This window comes from Eurytemora carolleeae, unplaced genomic scaffold (assembly GCF_000591075.1).
Source record: "Eurytemora carolleeae unplaced genomic scaffold, Eaff_2.0 scaffold520, whole genome shotgun sequence".
In the NCBI taxonomy this organism is placed as follows: Eukaryota; Metazoa; Arthropoda; class Copepoda; order Calanoida; family Temoridae; genus Eurytemora; species Eurytemora carolleeae.
In genome coordinates this window covers 183,458-199,321 of record NW_019396438.1, presented here as the reverse complement: position 1 = coordinate 199,321, position 15,864 = coordinate 183,458, and the positions used below count along the sequence as shown (strand labels likewise).

The window sequence follows — 15,864 nt, the reverse complement described above, 5'->3', positions numbered from 1 at the left end:
ATTATAAATATAATCTGGATTTTTATGGGTTTTTTTAGATTTATAATTTAAAATTTTTAGTTATGATTCTCGAACTGGGGATCCAAATAACCCTGGCCTGTGGTCGGAACCTAATGCTTTCGGTCAGCGGGCACACTTCGATATCAACTTAAGCCCGGCCATTCTCAGCCTCAGGTATAGTACAGCGGGCACACTTCGATATCAACTTAAGCCCGGCCATTCTCAGCCTCAGGTATAGTACAGCGGGCACACTTCGATATCAACTTAAGCCCGGCCATTCTCAGCCTCAGGTATAGTACAGCGGGCACACTTCGATATCAACTTAAGCCCGGCCATTCTCAGCCTCAGGTATAGTACAGCGGGCACACATCGATATCAACTTAAGCCCGGCCATTCTCAGCCTCAGGTATAGTACAGCGGGCACACTTCGATATCAACTTAAGCCCGGCCATTCTCAGCCTCAGGTATAGTACAGCGGGCACACATCGATATCAACTTAAGCCCGGCCATTCTCAGCCTCAGGTATAGTACAGCGGGCACACTTCGATATCAACTTAAGCCCTGCCATTCTTAAAGAGAAAGTAGCGGGATGGAAGAGGAGGATACTATATTAAAAGAGAAAGTAGAGGGCGGAAGAGAAGGATACTAGATTTAAAGAGAAAGTAGAGGGCGGAAAAGAAGGATACTAGATTAAAGGAGAAAGTAGAGGGCGGAAGAGAAGGATACTAGATTAAAGGAGAAAGTAAAGGGTGGAACAGAAGGATACTAGATTAAATGAGAAAGTAGAGGGCGGAAGGGAAGGATACTAGATTAAATGAGAAAGTAGAGGGTGGAAGGGAAGGATACTAGATTAAAAGAGAAAGTAGAGGGTGGAAGAGAAGGATACTAGATTAAAAGAGAAAGTAGAGGGCGGAAGAGAAGGATACTAGATTAAAAGAGAAAGTAGAGGGTGGAAGAGAAGGATACTAGATTAAAGGAGTAAGTAGAGGGTGGACGGGAAGGATACTAGATTAAAGGAGAAAGTAGAGGGTGGAAGAGAAGGATACTAGATTAAAGGAGAAAGTAGAGGGTGGAAGGGAAGGATACTAGATTAAAGGAGAAAGTAGAGGGTGGAAGGGAAGGATACTAGAATAAAGGAGAAAGTAGAGGGCGGAAGAGAAGGATACTAGATTAAAATACTAAAGGAATTGAGTTTTTGCCCCAAACTCAAGTTGGTTATTCCTATTTCTTTGAAACCTAGGGTGTAAACCTTTGATATTTCAAACTTAGGCTATTTGGTCTAACACACTTCATAGTTTGAAATATCAAAGATCTACAACATCGGGTTGAACAGATGTAGGGATTATAATTTTTAAATGTTGCAAAAACTCATTTCCTTTGTTGCATAAAACGCGCTGGGTCGACTATACACTGGGTAGCCTGACTATACGGTACGTCTTGTACCAGCACGGATTGATCAACTTTTAGACTGGGATGGCTTATGCAATAGGAGACATCTCTTTATAAAGATTTACTATTTTAATGGAAGCCATTGCAATCCTGGTTTGTAGAACCCTACTTTCTTTGTTTATCTAAAGTGTTTTTATATAATTGTTTTTCTTAACTCTTTATTCCCTTCATGTTGTTTACTCAAGGGAATAGGTAAACTTTTCTGCTATATTCAAGCAAAAACAATGTATTTTTATCATTTTAAAAACATAGTATAAATATTGTATATGTTGAAGAAAAAGTTTTATCAGTTTATCAAGCGAATAACTGATCATTTTAAATAAGATGGTGGCCCTCAGATTGAACAACAATTATTCCTATATGTAACGGTTTCGAAACATATGTGTTTAAATAGATCAATCATATGTGCGGAAAATATGCATAAAGTCTACAAAATTTACATTCAAATCGTTGGGCTAAATTTATTTTGCTGCGTAAAAAGTAGCTCAATAACGTGCAAAACTTGTTAAGTTTGATGCAGAACTTGTTACGTATGATGCAGAACTTGTTACGTATGATGCAGAACTTGTTACGTATTATGCAAAACTTGTTAGGTTTGATGCAGAACTTGTTAAGTTTGATGCAGAACTTGTTACGTGTGATGCAGAACTTGTTACGTGTGATGCAGAACTTGTTACGTATGATTCAGAACTTGTTACGTATGATTCAGAACTTGTTACGTATGATACAGAACTTGTTACTTATGATTCAGAACTTGTTACGTATGATTCAGAACTTGTTACGTATGATGCAGAACTTGTTACTTATGACGCAGAACGATGCACAATTTGGAGTTCCGCTTGATTCGAAAACATAAGCAAAAATAATTTTTCTGAGAAAATAGCGCTTAATTTGCGCAAATAATATCGCCCTTTCCTGGCAACTCTAATATAGTTTAATAATAGTTTAAAATATTAAAGGTCTACACCATTGGGTGCAAAGATATAGGGATTATAAAATTCGAGTTTGTGGCAGAAACTCATTTGTTTTGGGTATTTTATATAATTAAACAATCCCTTTTAAATACCTTTAATCCCAAAATATTTAGACCTAATTATAAACACTGGGGTTTTTTTCTTTAGCAAATTAAAAACATCTCTGTTATAAGTAAATTGATATTTTAAGAATTGTAGGGATTTTTTAAAGTAAGGTGCAGGGGCTAATTTCAATTAATTGTTGAGGTTGCTAAATTGCCTATCGTAGCGTCGGTTCAAATCATGAATCACCAATTCAAATCCACATGTTTCTATAATTTTGAATCAGTAATTCAGCGACCTTTCTCCAATTAATTAAGTTTCGTCCCAGATTGCATTTAGTCTTTCAAAAAAAGTTGCTCGTGTGTTTTGCTTAAAATCTTTTTTCTATTTAAAATAAGTTCTGCTTAATTCATGCAACTTTCTAAAATAAGTTATAAAATTACATTTCTGTAATACTAGAGTCCATCAGTAAAAGAGTTGGAAAAAACCACAAGTAACTAATTGTAAAGTGCCCAGCAAATTAGGTTTATACTGTAATGACAACCTTTATTAGTTTTACTTTATTTTATATAAATAGTAGTCTAAAACTTAAGTTGAAAAGAGGAAATACACATTACTAGCACCCAAATGAAAATGCAGAAAACAGCAAGATTTGTAAAACAGTGGGCCTCAACAAACATTTTAATCCCAAAAAAACACTTTCATTTCACCTTTTCTCAACTCTTCAACTTAGTTTTGAACTAACAGACGTCTCTTTGACATGTAACATTTTTGTAATTTTTATTTTCCCTGACTGTAGAATTCAATATTTTTATTTTCCCTGACTGTAGAATTCAATATTTTTATTTTCCCTGACTGTAGAATTCAATATTTTTATCCTGACTGTAGAATTCAATATTTTTATTTTTATGGGCTTAAATCTCCATTGTAGATTTTTAACAGCTGTAAATGCTAAATACTACAATTAAAACAAATTCCTATTTATTTTCGAAAAATATAATTTGAGCTTTTGGATTCTGTATTTATGGTCTTAAGGTTAAGGATGCTTTTAAGAGAGGCTTTCGTTGTATTAAAAGATATCTACCTGATTCCAGGAATAGACCAAAAATGTCCAGATTCCTATATTTAAGCTGTGTTTTTTTTTATTTTCAACATGTAAACTGATAAACTTTAAGTTTCCATTACGTGTTATCATGAGAATATTTCATTTTTCATTCTGTGAATTAGAAATATTTCAGTTTTTATTCTGTGAATTAGATATATTTCAGTTTGTATTCTGTGAACTAGAAATATTTCAGTTTGTATTCTGTGAACTAGAAATATTTCAGTTTGTATTCTGTGAATTAGAAATATTTCAGTTTGTATTCTGTGAATTAGAAATATTTCAGTTTGTATTCTGTGAATTAGAAATATTTCAGCTTGTATTCTGTGAACTAGAAATATTTCAGTTTGTATTCTGTGAACTAGAAATATTTCAGTTTGTATTCTGTGAACTAGAAATATTTCAGTTTGTATTCTGTGAACTAGAAATATTTCAGCTTGTATTCTGTGAACTAGGAATATTTCAGTTTCCATTCTGTGAATTATAAATATTTCAGTTTCTATTCCGTGGAAACTGGAAATATTTCATTTTTCATCATGTAAACTGGAAATATTTTAGTTTCCATCATGTAAACTCGAAATGTTTTATTTTTTCATCATGTAAACTGAAAATATTTCATTTATCATTACGTAAACTAAAAATATTTATTTTTCAGCACTTAAGCTGGAAATATTTCATTTATCATCACGTACACTGGAAATGATTAATTTTTCATCGCGTGAACTGGAAATATTACAGTTTCCATTGAGTAAACTGTAAACCTTATAGTTTATATTATGTTAACTGTAGATATTTCAGTTTATATTACGTAAACTTAAAATATTTAATTTTCATCACCTAAACTGGACATATTTAATTTTCATTACCTAAACTGGAAATATTTAATTTTTTATCTCGTAAACTGGAAATATTTCATTTATCATCACGAAAACTGGATTTTTTTTACTAAGTGAACTAGAAATTAAATACAAATGATATTGTTTAGTGCTTTGAGTGCAGATGACTCGGGAATCTACACTTGCAGGAAAAAGTCGTAACAATACTTTATTATTCATAATAATTAATGTATTCCCTTTGTATTAATTTGATTAAGAGAAAACTATTGTTGAGCTAAATACTTTTAATGTTTATTTTCTTCATTATTTAGATAAACAACTAACGAGGTGAAAAACGATGTAAACCGGTTTCTTTGCTAGAGAAATTACGAATTACATCAAACTTTATGCATTTTTTATGGTCTTTTTTTGCATGCAAAATATTGCGCTTTAAATAATTTGAAATTAAGATTTTCAGAATGGAGGAAATTAAGTTTACATAAATGACAAAGATTCTACAAGCCTACATTTGTTACATAAACCGCGCTGGGTCCATTACACACTTCTAGACAGACTGGTACGAGTAAATGTGTATTATTACTCATGACAAATAACCTTTGTTAATTTTTTAATCAATTATTTTCTAAGAATTTTTTTTCTAGATTTAATGATGAAAAAGAATTGATTAAAATATTTTTTATATGTGCTGTTAACCTTTAAGAACCAATCTTAATCTTAATATATTTCTTACTAATTCCTTCTAATACCACTCAGACGGGCACCTACCCCCCCCCCACATATATTTCTTACTAATCCCTTCTAATACCCCTCAGACGGGCACCTCCCCCCCCCCACATATCTCATCTCTGCCCTAAGTTGTGTAAGTTATCCCGAAGTTTGTGATATACATTATTTAATATAGAACTTGGGTAGATTGTTGCCGGAAGATAATGATTTATATCCTGTGGATTCCCTTATGAAGGGACTGAAAGTGTAATGTTAATGGCCTTGCCCGATTCAAAAATCGGTAACATTGAAATTTTTGTCGGATCAGGTATCAATGTTATATTTTAAAAATTAACAAAAGTGACTAGAGCATTTCTACTTCAGGAATTATCAGAATTAAACCATTTTAAACCTATAAAAACGATAAAATCTTCAACATCATTGATCAGATAAATGTTAAAAGGGTACTGTTCTTAATAGGACATTGCTATCTTTGCAGAAGGGTCACTTCAAATTACGCAAACAGTCCCTTTAAGCGCGCTCATATATGCCGGATTTCAAGAGGGCGGAGTGGGATTCCTGTTGTGCACAATGTCTCGAAAAATTTCAAAACAGAGAGAGGGGGATTGAATTTTGTAGATCCAGAAAAATAATATCTGTGGGATGCCTGCGTAGAGACTGGCAGCTGGTGGGGTCTTAAATGTAAGACATGTGGTTTCAGCGCTCGGCCCCCTAGCCTGTCCTAGCCGCAGCGCTCGGCCCGAAAAGTGTCCTAACCTAACCTAACTCTAAATAAATACTAATTTAATTATTTTTCTGGATCTACAAAATTCAATTCCCCTATCTCTGTTTCGGAATTTTACGGGACATTGCGCACAACAGGAATCCCACTCCGCCTTTCAAGAGACCCTCCATTTGAAGAGTGATATGCCCGATACATGTACTCTTTAAAACTTTAAGCAACAATTGAAAAGTAGCGTTATTTTCATATAAAAAACGTTCATTTTTTGTCGATTCCCCCCTGGTCTATGCTGCATAAACCCTAAAATCACGTTTATAGAGAAAACCGCAATTAAAAATTAATGATTTTCATGTTGAAAAAAAAACTATTTTTTTTATTTTTTTTCTCCGACAAAGATAAGATTTGAAATTTAAAGTTCTCTTTAAACTTTTCCATAATTCATTTTTTATTTGTAATCTGCAATTTGACTGGTGACCATATTGGATTGGATGATAGTTTTATAAAGGAAAGTTCTAAAATGAAAAAGTGAATTAAACAAAGAAAAACAATTTTAATTTTTTTCTCTGATGATGCAGGCATGAAAAAGAAAGCAGTAGATTTTATCTTTATCTCTTACTATACCACCTATACCCTTTGTACCCTCTATGGTTTAAAAAAAAAATGTATTATTTGGACGAATTAGTTAAAACTGTTAAAGTTATGCGGTTTCCCAAATAAAAGGTTACTAGAAATTATGTCTACAATCCTTTTAAAGAATCTATATATATATACGTAAAAGGACTAGGCTTTAAGGTCGCTTCGCGCCCATCTTCTATTTCAATTGTGAACATTTTTCTCTTTGTATAAATTGTAAAACAAAAACAAAAAAAGTTTGTGGATTTTCTAAATAAAAATTTGTGGATTTACTAAATTTAAAAGAAATCGAATTTTGTTGAAGGCAAATTTTTGAAGTTTTGATCCTCCATACACCTTCCCTGGGGTAACATGATGTCCCACACAAAATTTTGGTCCCATCGTTAAAAGCCGTTTTAAAATTTATTGGATACAAACGGACAGACAAACAAACAAACTGTTAATATAGATGTAATCTCTGTTTTGATGTTTGTTTGTATGTCCGATCAAAACTTATGAACCCATTGACCGATTTACCTCTAAGCTTAGTGGGTCTGCTTTTACAGGAAAAACGTTGATGTCGCAATTTACTCGTAATTTATCGTAACTATGAGTACTCTGGTTCTCAAGTTCTCAAGCTAGTATGATTATAAAATTAAAGACGACTGTTCCTGCAGAGTTGATTATACACAGTCTCCAACTGACTACAAGAATATTTTCCTTAAAGTTACAGGTCAGTATTCTTATCTTCAAAATAAATATATATCTTCAATTGATTATAGGTTATATTCCTATATACAAAACAAGAATATATCTTCAAGATTATAGTTTATATTCCAATATACAAAACAAGAATATATCTTCAACATTATAGGTTTAATTCCTATATACAAAACAAGAATATATCTTCAAGATTATNTGTACAGATATATATCATCCTAGTTAAACTATAAATACGTATCTAGTCTAATTACATATTTGAGAATTAGTTAGATTTAAATACAATTTACAACGTAATTTTTCTAGGTATGTTCAACGATATTTATTACGATTATATATCATAGTTTATTAAATTATGCTATGAAAAAGAAAAATTTTAATTAACAAAACTTGATTTCCAAGAAAAAATGCCGCGTCAAAAATTAATTAACTTTTTTATCAAAGTTATTAAACAGTTTCATTAAAAAAGTTTGATGAAAGAATAACTTTGTGTTCGGAAAATGTTTACACAAAAAATAAGAAAATTAAACTTCAAATTTTCATCATTTTATGATACTTGAATACCATTTTGTCGTTTACCTTTTAGCTTTTCTTTTGTGTTTGTCGATTTTTTTACTAAAATCAAAATATTTAGTTTTTAATCTAAAATCTTAAACATGTCGTACATATTTTTTTTACTTCATCTCATGTCTAATCGGACTAACCTGTTAATTTCCTTGGATAAAAACCACAAAAATTCTTCAAAATTATTATTATATTGTTGTTTAGAGAAAATATATCTTTTATTTTTAATCCCCCCGGACTTAGAGGATTGTCGGCACGCAATCAGAGTTTCATGAATCCCAGAGGATTGCCGAATTCCAGAACCAACATAATTTTTCTTTTATTAAAAATATATATTTTCATCATTATCAGAAAGGGCAATTTTTTTAAAGCCTGAAGATTATCATTAAGTTAGGAAAAGAAATATGAGATCAAATTGGAATCAGATAACGCCGGGGACAATATCTGCAGTATGATATTTGTGACTTGTCTTTCACAATATCTGGGACAATGTCTTTAACCCTAAACAGGCTGGGGGGGGAGGGGGGACGTTTGTCCCCCCCTGTAGTTTTTTTGTCCTAGAACTCTCATTTTTGAAACTATCAGTCACTGTGAAATTTTGTGACTTTTAATGAATAATAATTTAAAGGATTTTTTTTAAACAATATTTTTTTAAAATTTATAGGGTAGGGTACAGGGCGGAGAAAAAAATCTGGTCTGTGAAAAAAATCTAAAATAGCACATAGCTTTTTTTGTGACTAAAGATACAGATCTAAAAACTATATTTTTGAAAATCCCTTGAAAAATGCACGTAGAAACATGAGTCACACTTTGATATTTGTTTAAAACAAAACAAAAATATTTGTTTCATTTTTTGAACCCTTTTTTATGCATTTTTTTCACCCTCCCCAGCACCCAAACTATTAAAGTTATCGGTCTAGTTTTTTTTCTTTGAGCTAGCCATGGAAAATTGGGCTATGAACACCCTTTTCAACCCTATTCTCTAAGGCCTTTTTCTACAGGCTATACGTAGATTCAGAGCCCCCAGCCTTTATTGGGTTAACAATACATGGGACGATGTCTTTGTCAATATGTAGGACGACATCTTTAACGATATCTGGGATGATGTCTTTGGCGAAATCTGGGACGACGTCTTTGACAATATCTAGGACAAATGTCTCTGGCGATATCTAGGTCGATGTCTTTGATAATATTTAGGACAATGTCTTTGACGATATCTGGGTCAAAGTCTTTGACGATTATTGGGACGATGTCTTTGAGATTATCCTAGACAATGTTTTTGACAATATATATCTGGGATGAAGTCTGTGACGATAAATTAGATGATGTCTTTAGCGATATCTAGGACGATGTCTTTGACAATATCTTGGACGATATCTGGGAAAATGTCTTTGATAATATCCAGGACAATGTTTTGACAATATTTGGCATGCTGCCGTTGACTATATCTGGGTGTCTTTAACTATATCCAGCACTATAAATGTCTTAGGAAAAGACAATATCAAAGAATTGAGTTAAAAATGCATAAAAATATTTTCTTTGCCTGAATAAAATGTTAAGATTTTTAATTGTTTCTTGAAAGTCAAGAAATGAACAATAAAAAAAAGAGACCAAATGCCAATCCCATTTCTTCTTTTGCCTTTGCGATTTTAAAAGGTTTAAAACCTTTAATTCTTTGTTTTGTGAAGTTAATATTTCAGTGCCCCCAAGAAGCCTGGTGATTATGGGTGATCGTGGAACAGTTTATAAACCAGGAGATCCTGTTGGACCTTTAACAGAGGGTCAATCTTTTACTACTGTTTGTAAAGTGTCAGGAGGTAATTAAAACTAATTAGGAGGTAGTTAACAAGTAATTATGAGGTAATTAACATTAATTAGGAGGTAATTAACAAGGAATAGGAAGATAATTAACAAGTAATTAGGAGGTAATTAACGAGTAATTAAGAGAAAATTAACAAGTAATTAGGAAATAATTAACAAGTAATTATGAGGTAGTTAACAAGTAATAAGGAAGTAATTAACAAGTAATTAGGAGGTAATTAACACGTAATTAGGAGGTAATTAATAAGTAATTAGGAGGTAATTAACATTAATTAGGAGTTAATTAACAAGGAATAGGAAGATAATTAACAATTAATTAGAAGGTAATTAACGAGTAATTAAGAGAAAATTAACAAGTAAATAGGAAATAATTAACAAGTAATTATGAGGTAGTTAACAAGTAATAAAGAAGTAATTAACATGTGATTAGGAGGTAATTAATACGTAATTAGGAGGTAATTAACAAGTAATAAGGTGATTGATTAGTAGTAGGTAGTTAACTAGCAAATAATTAATAAGCAATTAACAAGTAATTAGGTGATTGGTTAGTAATTAGAAGACAATTTACAGTGAATAGGAGGCAATTAAGAATAAAATTGGAGGTAAATAAGCAATTATGAGGTAATTAAGAAATAATTAGGAGGTAATTAACAAGTATTAATATTATTGATTAGTATTTAGGATGTAAATTATAAGTAATAAGGTTATTGATTAGTAGTTTGGAGGTAGCTAATAAGTTAAAGGAGGTAATTAAGAAGTAAGTCTGTAATTGATAGGGAATTAGAATGTAAAAAAGAGTAATTAGGAGGATATCAATTAGTAATTAGGAGGTGATGATGACTAATAATCAATAATTAGTAGGTTATTTATAATTAGGAGGTAATAAGTAATTAGGGGTGAATAGTAATTAGAAGTTTTTTAGTTATTAGAAGGTATAACATGTAATTTAAGTAGGTGATTACTATTTAGGAGGTATTTGGTAATTAAGAAGTATTTAATAATATTCAACGATGTTTAGTTCTTAGGATTTGATTTCTTATTAGGAAGTGTTAAGTAATTAGAAGATATTTTACAATTAGGAGGTAGTTTTAAAGTATTTAAAATCTTATTACATGTAAATAGCATTAGTAATGTTTTGTAACAAGTTTTGATAAATTCCTATTTACATTTAAAGTAAAACCAATATCTTTCATTTTCGTTATTTTTCAAGTATCTAATTAGAGTTTTTAATGATATTATCTAACTTGAAAAATGTATTGTTTTTAGGTGACCCTGCCCCTGGTGTAGTATGGTACAGAGGGAACCAAATCTACGATAAAACATTTATTGGAAACGAACTCGGAGTTGTGCAGAATACGCTTTCCATCCAGAGGTATATTTTATTGTTAAGAAAACAAAAATTGTTAGTAATATCGTATTTTCAAAACATTTCTAAATTGTAAACATATTTTTAAAACATTTTCTTCTCTTAAATGTTCTAATTCTTTAAAAAATCGTCGTAATGTCGAAATGATTTCGGCTATTCGATATTAGTATAAAAATGTTCGTGTTTTTCTAACAGTGTTGAATACTGATAATTCGATACATGATTGAAGACAGCCAAACAAGCCAAATGTATAAAGATATATTTAGGGTTATTTTTAGTAATAGTTAAAAACATAAATTAAATGCTTTTATCTCTGCAGTCTGCACCCTCTTCAAAACGAAAAAGTTTTTTTTTTTCAAAAACACATTTCAGTTTGGATTTATATCAGTCAGACAAATATTGATTTTAAAATAGATAAATTAAATTATGGTAGAAAATTCAGAAATTTCTTTAATTCAATATTTGTTTTTTTATCTTTTTAATCAAACAATTAATTAATTTTGAGTTGTTAGTCAAATCTAAAAAAAAAATATTTCAACACTCGTGGTGTTACATTTTGGCTGGCTTGTAAATAACATAAACCCATACACATACACCCTTATATGTATATATGCATACAAACATACATACACCAATATTCTGTGGCTCTGGACTCTACATAAATGTATTGTAGGTTAAGTAGAGAGGACATAGGTGTCACATACAGATGTCGAGCAAACAATAATAATATCACGGCTCCCCTGGAATCATCTATCAAGCTTGATATCATGTGTAAGCATAAAATTAATTTTAACAGCAAGTTTTTATACTGTGATAATTAAAAAGTTCTGGAATTAACAGACGACTTTTAGAATTAGGTTATAATTTTAAATACATAGAGTAATAAAACGAAGAGGTGAAGGTTAGCTCAGAATTACACAACCGACCTCCCTATTAATTTATTAAAAGAGCGGTCGGTTGTATACATCACGATATGTTTACGTATCTAACACTGTACACTTGTATATAGAGTGATCGTATTTCTAAGGGGTGGTTTTATGTAGATATTAGAATATAAGTATTTATAATTAGATAAACAATTAATATGGATTTAAATAAAGAAAGAAAATCTAAAAATTGGTCAATTTCATAAAATCCCCCTTAGAAATACTATCACTTTATAAACAAGTGCACAGTGTTAGATACGTAAACATATCGTGATGTATACAACCTCCCTATTAATTAATGAATAGGGAGGTTGGTTGTATACATCTGAGCTAAGCTTCACCTCTTCGTTTTATTACTCTATGTTTAAATAGTTCAATGAACATAAGCCACAGCAACTGTGCAATGTCAACAGACCGATTTAACATAACATGTGATATTATAAGTTACTAGTAAACTTTATGCACGGTAACAACATCAAATATTAACATTCGCAAAAGTTTTGTCTTCTTTTTCCATAGTTTTTTGGCTCTTCATGTATCAACATTTTTTCCCCTAAATATCACGGTTTTTAACGGACATAATAATATAATATTAATTTTCTCAAAAACTATAACTGTGCCCAAGATAATGCAAGTATGCAAGAATTATGTCAAATATGCTTTCTTTTTAAAAATTCTTATAATCTGGAGGTTCAATTGTTGTTGTTTTTCGATTATTATATTGAAGAAAAGTTCCTTCCCGAAACTATTTAACCTATATAAGCTTAGGAAAACGAATGAATCAATATAGATTTTTGACTTTCTTTTAATTGATTTTGTTTTTTAATAACATGGTTTGAAGACACATTATTATCCATCCATTACCTCGTAATCTAACTGTATTATTTATCTATTACAACACTTTCAAATAAACCTAATTATTTGTCATAAAAATATCAATTAAAAACTATATGCAAATAGAAAAAGAGACATTTCTAATATAAAAGCCATTCGTTCACTGTAAAAAAAAATAAACTTTATTTGTAAGTAGGTTCTACCGAAATTAGAATGATTTGGTTTAAAATAAGTTCGAAATGTAGGGTTTGTAATAAGGACAAAATAATTGTATTTTCGAACTAAATTATTGTTTTTTGCGAACAAAATGTTTGTAATAAAAAAATGTTTTAAATTTTTTAAAGACTGTTGGTAATTTTGAAATGCTTTCAGGAGTTAAGCAAGACAAAGAACAAAAAAATTGAATTTTTTCTAAATCGTGTTAACCAACCCATAATTTAAGTAAAACATAAAAGCGCAATTTCTATGATGACCATTATTATTAATTATGATTACTAAGCATCTTGATGATTTAATTAAATATTCTAATTTAATGATCACGAAACTGAATTCTAATTACTGGCGCCTGGTATTCCAACAGCAACAGCTTTCTGCAGAACTAGAAATTATTAAATCTCTGGAAGATAATTGCAAGAATTACAAATAGCTTTTTTCTTCTTATATCTTCCTTTTCATTTTCCCCAAAACCTAATTCCCATTTTAAAATGCCGCCAGATTTTCTAAATCTTCTCCTTTTCCTACTGTTTATATTTTGCGTAACATCTCTTTATTAACAGCTATTTCCAAATTTTCCTGTCTGTCCTATTTCCCACCTAACAATCCCTCCCGAATGCAAATACTCAATTAGTGCATTCTTTCCCCAATAGGTTTTCAAATACTTACATCAGCATAAACTTCTCCAATGCACCTCCTTAAACCTAGTAAACCTCATTACACCTCTTTAAACCTCGCTAAACCTCGTTTGTTAAACCTATTTCAACCTCATTAAGCCATGGTCAACTCGTTTAACCTTGTTCAACCTCAATTAACCTTGTTAAACCTTCATTAATCTTGTTAAACCTCGTAAAACATTGTTTTATCTCGTTCAACCTTGTTAAATATTGTTTAACCTCGCTAAACCTCGTTCACCCTTGTTCAACCTCTTTAAACCTCGTTTAAGCTCATTAAATCTTTTTAAACCTCCATGAACCCCGTGAAACCTCGTAAAACCTTTTTAAACCTTGTAAAATCTAGTTAAACCTCCGTCAACCTCTTTCAACATCATTCCATCTTGTTTAACCTTTTTGAACATCATTCAACCTCATTGAACCATGTTAAACCTTGTTTAAACTCTGTCAACCTCGTTCAACCACTTTCAACCTCGTTCAACCATGGTAAATCTCATAGAACCTTTTTCAACCACATCAAACCTTATTCAACCTCATTAAACCTCATTCAACTTTGTTCAATCTCTTTCAACCTCGTCCAACCTCATTACCCCTCCTTAAATCTTCTTTAACCTTATAAAAAAAATTACGAATGGATTTGTCCCCTTGAATGAAAGTTGAAAGGGTTAAAGGATTAAAATAAAATTATTATGTCTAGTTTATAGAAACTGTAGAACAAAGAGGAACTTTTGCTATAAAAGGAAGACAAATATAGATAATTAGGGACAAAGCTTTCAACAGATAAAACTTTTAAATTAGAAAGAATTTTTAATCCAGATTGGCAGCAGTGTAGTGTGGTAGTAATAGAAGAATAGCATATAGTGCTGTAGCAATACAAGAATAGTGTAGTGTGGTATCAATACAAGAATAGTATAGTGCGTTAGCAACACAAGAATAATGTAGTGTTGTAGCAATACAAGAATAGTATTGTGTGCTAGCAATACAAGAAAAGTATAATGTGGTAGCAATAAATAAATAGTATAGTGTGGTAGCAATAAATAAATAGTATAGTGTGGTAGCAATACAAGAATAGTAGATTGTTGTAGCAATACAAGAATAGTGAAGTTTGGTAGCAATACAAGAATAATGTAATGTGTTAGCAATACAAGAATAGTATAGTGAGCTAGCAACACAAGAATAGTTTAGTGTTGAAGCAATACAAGAATAGTTTAGTGTTGAAGCAATACAAGAATATTTTAGTGTTGAAGCAATACAAGAATAGTGAAGTGTGGTAGCAATGCAAGAATAGTATAGTGTGATAGCAATACAAGCAAAGTATAATGTGTTAGCAATACAAGAATAGTGTAGTGTGATAGCAATACAAGAATAGTAAAGTGTGTAAGCAATCCAAGAATAGTTTAGTGTTGAAGCAATACAAGAATAGTGTAGTGTGGTAACAACACAAGAATAGTATAGTGAGATAGCCTTTTAAGAATAGTATAGTGTGTTAGCAATACATGAATAGTATAGTGTGGTAGCAATACAAGAATAGTATAGTGTGTTAGCAATACAAGAATAGTGTAGTGAGATTGCCATATAAGAATAGTAAAGTGGGGTAGCAATACAAGAATAGTATAGTATAGTAGAAATACCAGAATAGTGTAGTGAGATAGCTATATAAGAATAGCATAATGTTTTAGCAATACAAGATTAGTGTAGTGTGGTAGCAATACAAGAATGGTGTATTGTGGTAGCAATACAAGAAAAGTATAATGAGGTAGCAATGCAAGAATAGTATAGTGTGGTAGCAATACAAGAATAGTGTATTGTGGTAGCAATACAAGAAAAGTATAATGTGGTAGCAATAAATAAATAGTATAGTGTGGTAGCAATACAAGAATAGTAGATTGTTGTAGCAATGAAAGAATAGTGAAGTTTGGTAGCAATACAAGAATAGTGTAATGTGGTAGTGATACAAGTATAGTATAGTGTGGTAGCAATGCAAGAATAGTGTAGTGTGGTAGCAATACAAGAATATTATAGTGTGGTAGCAATACAAGAAAGTATAATGTGGTATGAATACGTGAATAGTATAGTGTGGTAGCAATACAAGAATAGTATAGTGTGGTAGCAATACAAGAATAGTGTAGTGTGGTAGCAGTACAAGAGTAGTATAGTGTGGTAGAAATACAAGAAAAGTGTAGTGTGGTAGTAATACAAAAAAGTGTAGTGTGGTCGATATAAGAATAGTATAGTGTGATTGCAGTATAGGAACAAATGCAGTTTGGTAGTAGCACAAAATAAG

General features: G+C 31.1%; 1 protein-coding gene across 1 annotated transcript in view; it reads left to right on the top strand.

The window, feature by feature from the left end:
* Nucleotides 1-7,140: 7,140 nt before the first annotated feature.
* Nucleotides 7,141-15,864, top strand: part of LOC111703345 (nephrin) — a 46,012-nt gene continuing 37,288 nt past the window's right edge. Inside the window, exons 1-4 of the mRNA XM_023475246.1 lie at nucleotides 7,141-7,195; nucleotides 9,447-9,563; nucleotides 10,834-10,939; nucleotides 11,607-11,704. Coding sequence (XP_023331014.1) covers nucleotides 9,470-9,563; nucleotides 10,834-10,939; nucleotides 11,607-11,704 — 298 coding nt within the window. The 5' untranslated portion in view covers nucleotides 7,141-7,195; nucleotides 9,447-9,469. The remainder of the gene's footprint in view (nucleotides 7,196-9,446; nucleotides 9,564-10,833; nucleotides 10,940-11,606; nucleotides 11,705-15,864) is intronic.